A 5,000-nucleotide genomic window follows, 5' to 3' on the forward strand; every position below is an offset into this window, starting at 1 on the left:
AAAAAAAACTAAAAAAAAAATGTCTGTAAACAGGTCCATTCTGTATTTCTCCACGAACATCGCCAGTGATTCTCAATTCACTTCCAATTTTTTTTCCACAATATCGATAAGCGGTTGTTTAGCTGCGAGTTCTGTTTTAAGTTTGTTTCGTAGAGTGTCTAGTTTCCTGCTTTCGTTTAGCAGCATTTTGTACTCACCATAAGTGACATCTGTTTCATACAAAAATCTGCCTACTCCGCCGATAGCCCCTCCTCCAATAGCCCCTCCTCCAATAGCCCCTCCTCCTAGGTACACTGCTGCCGCTGGTACTACCACTGGGAAGGATGCTACACCTAAAAGTAATGAAGAAAAATACGTGGTTACTCATATTACAATGAAATTATCTACTATACATTAGCCTGAAAAAACTAACCTTCTAGTCACATAGTTGAATATGAAATATCCTTAAAAGCCTACAGTAGATACAGTAGTGGAGATGAGAGTCGATATTATAGAGAGGTTGAGAAATTCTAATTCTTAAAAGCTCCCATGGAAGTCTCACATTTCACATCCTCCGACGCGGGGACGTGTTTCCAGATTTTGGCTCCAGTGTAGGCAAAGATTTTCCGGTAGTAGTCGTTCTAGCTATCCGTAAAGCCATATCTTGACGTTCTAAGATTATACGCTGAGGACCCAGTATTTCGTGATAAAATGTCTCATATAAACTAAAGTCATTTCATTTAGAATTTTGAACATCATACTGTTTGTTTCTTTTCATTTAAGATTCGACCAACCGAGTGTGTTTAGCTGCTTGCTTGTAGGCGTTAGATAATCAAAACCTGTAATTATACGTGCAACGCGATTTTGCAGTCTTTGGACGGTTTACCGGTAAGGTGGACACTTATTTCATGCCATTCACACAATGCTGCAATAATGAAAGTACGGTTCAACAATAGATTGGTCAACATTTATCAATGTAGAAAACATGAACAAAAGGCTTAATCTTGCCTATGACCACGAAAGCCGATGAAGGTATTGTCAAACTACACTCATACTATGTCGCAGTTCAGGGATACCGCTGGCAGTAAAAGTCATACTAGTGTCACCCGCGTGCATTCTTGAGGTAGTATAGTCAGTTATACCACGTATGTCATTTATGACATCAATAACAGGAGTGGTCCGAGTATTGAGCCCTGGGCAACCTCACATTTTATAGAAGCTTCTTCGGAAAGTACTCCGTTGATATCTGAAAAACTGGGCCCCACTAGATAAATAAGATTTTAAGAGTCCCTGCCCATAATTATCAAACATAACTCGGCAAGGGTCGAAAATTCGATTTCGCTCATATTTTTATGGTACATAGGCTAGGTTATGATAAAAACTACTGGATAAATTTTTCGGCAAAATATCCTTTTATTAAAAAAAAAAAATGCAAATTACCAAATTCCGTTAAAATCGTCATTTGACGCACCATTTTATTAAACAAGTTCAAAAGCCTCGTATGCAAAAACAAATTATTTTTCCGTCTTTAAAACACTCAAATAGTTTTGTGCAATGTATAAATGTGTATTGGGTAGATTTGGGGGAATGTTGCGTCATTTTTTGGGTGCAAAATAATTAAATTTCGAAGACATGTATTTCTTTCACTTAAAAGTACTTCGTGAATACAATTAATTTTCACCATGTGCGAAACCTTCAAATGGATTAAGCTTCTGGTGGTCCAATTGTAGAAGGATGGTCTACAGATTCGCGTAAAAATTTCTTTGGGCAAATGATTGTGAACGACGCAAGAGCTTCTCAAAGTACGTAAAAAATGCAAATATTTCACCTTCCGTCGTCAACTGGCATTACACATATATTTAAGCACGCGCCAGATGTATGGACCCATCTTAAGTTGAAAGAGACACAGAGCTGATAATTTCGAAATGTTCTAACCTTATTTGCCGTAAGAGGCAGGTCCAAAGGCTGATTTAACGTGTTTCTCTCACCATTTGTCGCATTTTAAGCGGTCAAGTTTGCTTCTGTGTACACAACGTTCGTTGCACACGTAATCAATGGTCGAATACCATAATCTGTGATCATCTTTCGGGGCATATGATCACCACTGCATCTACTTAAGTCAACAACTGCTAAGTGATTTGCAGATAGTTGCTTGCTTTGTACGTACTAAACCTGCTAGACCAACATATTACATTTGATTGCGACCATTGCTCTCAGGCGTGTCGGCGCCCGCAGCACAATCATTAGATCGTCACGCAATGCTTTTCTTTTTGGCGGGTACGTATACCGGTAGGGGTATACAATATAGCAAAAATAAAAATAAAAAAAGCAAATATAAATATTTGTTTCCATATTCGCAGTTTGCTTTGCATATTTTGTATTGAGCACTCTTACGATAAGTGAAACAATTTATTGCTTGTTTATCCGTTTTTTTGTTGTTGTATAAATCTACTAGCGCGTAATTCTCTGAATTGCTACGCTACTCAGTATCTATTCTGTGATAGATAGTGAGTAGCGTAGTAGTGTACGCTTCTCGATAAGGCAATGATGTCCTTTGCATCAAAACTAGAACAGCGTGTTGCCACTGTTGATAATCCTGTAGAGGATACTGGTACAGCTAAGGTACCGGATTCCCGTTCATCGTTGTCAATGGGCTGGGCTTTGAAATCCTCCAGTACTCAAAGAACCCGACTGAATGAAAACCAGAAACAATAACTGACAGAAGTATTCAAAATCGGCGAACAGATTGGAAAGAAAGCTGATCCCTCCAATGTTTGCAAGTCAATGAGAAAAGTTAGAAACGCAGATGGCTCTTCTAGATTTGATGCTTCGAGTTATTTAACTTCTCAGCAAGTTGCAAGTTTCTTCTAACGCCTTGCTTCAAAGAAAGTTGTCCAAGCTGCTGAATCTGGGGACGAAGAAGATGAACACGCCGAAGAGCTGGATAAAATTCATGAACAGAACATACAAGAATTGAGTAACGAAATCATGGCAGAAATATCATTGCAGCATCCGATCATGTACCATACGCATAACATTTGTGAAATCGCAGCTTGCTCTAAACTCGCAAAGTTTTCTGTGCAGATCCTCCAAGACATATGTAATTTTTATGAGCTTGACATCTCAACAATCAACGTTAAACGAAAGAAGCCCTACATAGATCTTCTGACGAAATTAGTTGGTAGCTGCAGTTTTAACAAATCACTTTGAAACGCAATCTTCAACATAGAGAGCTGAGGCCAACAGACCTCATCCACTATGCAGGGGCAAGTTTTCCTTGAAGAGCCCCGATCATCACCGCAGGAATAGAGAATCTCCTTTGTGTTTTTAAATACGTTGGGGACTTGCCTCGAAGACCCCAGAAAGAGCTGTAACTCAGGTCCCGACCATACTAATAAGTTTTGATCTCGAAGAAAACGAAGTAAATTATTTTCGCCCAAACTAGCGTTTAATTTTCCCATTGGCTTCATTTGTCCAAACTAATAGGTTCGAAAGCGATAAGAACGAGTTGGACGTGGAATTGTGCATATGTGAAATAAATGTTCACGTAATACCACTTCATTCACAAAGTAGTCCCACCACGCGCTAGTTCTTCCTGGTCTAGTCCAATATCTCCTTTTTCTTTCTTATGGCTATCCTTCATCAGTTCTTTATTGGTATGGCGGAATCTCACAAAACGCTTGAGGTAGCAATTTTGCGACATTTTTTTTTCTTGCGGAGATCGGGTGGCTTCGGACGCGGGAGAAAAACTGCGAACCGGGGTAGGGGTTTGTAAAGACTTGTCGTGCCAAAAAAGCACGTGTGGGAGCGGGAGGGGAGCGCAAGCGCACGCAAGATGATGCGTATGGTACCGGGGTAACGGTATGATCATGTTGCGAAAAGCAATATGCCACGTCCGATATATCAATATTCTGACATGGCTCCGAGGCTTTCGGGACAAACGTCTTTTTCTGGTGTTGTTTTCTTTGTGTCCAAGTCTCTTTCGGGAATTGAGAGACAAAAGAAACTTTAAAAAGTTACAATTTTTACCCGAAAGCCTTGGAGCATGTTAGAATATTAATATATCGAACGTGGCCTATTTGAGAAAACAAAAAAGTTTGCAGAAGCTCCGACTGTCCGCAAAAGTATTCGAAAACAAATTCTGCCAAGTTGTAAAAAAAATAATAATAAAACGCATTCGTTTTGTATTTGCATTGTTTGGTTTTGTGGAAGCTGCGAAATTTAGAGACTCGGGTGAATTTTCGGATTTCGTTCAAACTGTTTGAGAAAAAGTAATCAAAGAAATTTTGCACAGCGCGAAAAGACCTAGGAACGAGTTTAGCCCTAGAGTGTTACTCAATGTAGGTAGCGGGTCGCTTAAGAGATGACAACAGATGACAATTCAGGAGACAAAGTTAAACTAGTCATTCTTTTCATTCCTTTACTTTACTCTCTTCCTAATCAACAAGATTGTGTGCTCCAAGTGGTTACGTATTAGGATAGAAATTGCCCTACCCCTACCCCCTAAAATGGGATGACAGCATTGCGTGACGAACAAATAACGAAGCACTGCAAAGGATGTGATAGTATTTTGGTGTAGTGCAAAGTAAGTAACTATCCACAAATGACTTAGCGTTGTTGAGTTAGATGCAGTGGTGATCATAAGCGCCGAAACAAGTTCAAAGATAGTATTCGACCATTAAATACGATGAAAATTAGTGATGTAGATCGGACATTGTGTAAAAAGAAGGAAACTATACTGCTTTAAATGGGACAAATGGTGAGCGAAACACGTTAAATCGGCTTTTGGACCTGCCTCTTACAGCAAATAAGGTTAGAACATTTCAAAATTATTATCTCTGTGTCTATTTCAACTTAATATAGGTCAAGGCATGTGGTGCATGCTAAAATATATGTGTAACCCGTAAATTGAAATTTGACGGCGGAGGGGCAAATATTTGCATTTTTAACGTAATTTGAAAAGCTCTCGCGTCGCTCACAATCATTTGCCCAGATAAATTTTTACAGGAATCTGTAGACCA

The 5,000-nt window shown here is 39.3% G+C and overlaps 1 protein-coding gene across 4 annotated transcripts in view; it reads right to left on the bottom strand.

Annotated features, from left to right (window-relative positions):
* Positions 1 to 5,000, bottom strand: part of LOC138019248 (uncharacterized) — a 32,721-nt gene that overhangs the window by 3,004 nt on the left and 24,717 nt on the right. For 3 of the 4 annotated variants that reach the window (XM_068865976.1, XM_068865974.1, XM_068865975.1), the window contains exon 4: positions 198 to 332. In XM_068865976.1, the coding sequence (XP_068722077.1) occupies positions 198 to 332 (135 nt within the window). Of the gene's footprint in view, positions 333 to 5,000 lie in introns of all 4 variants that reach the window. The other variant, XM_068865977.1, reaches the window with a different exon arrangement.

The sequence above is a fragment of the Montipora capricornis genome, chromosome 10 (assembly GCF_036669925.1).
Source record: "Montipora capricornis isolate CH-2021 chromosome 10, ASM3666992v2, whole genome shotgun sequence".
NCBI lineage: Eukaryota > Metazoa > Cnidaria > Anthozoa > Scleractinia > Acroporidae > Montipora > Montipora capricornis.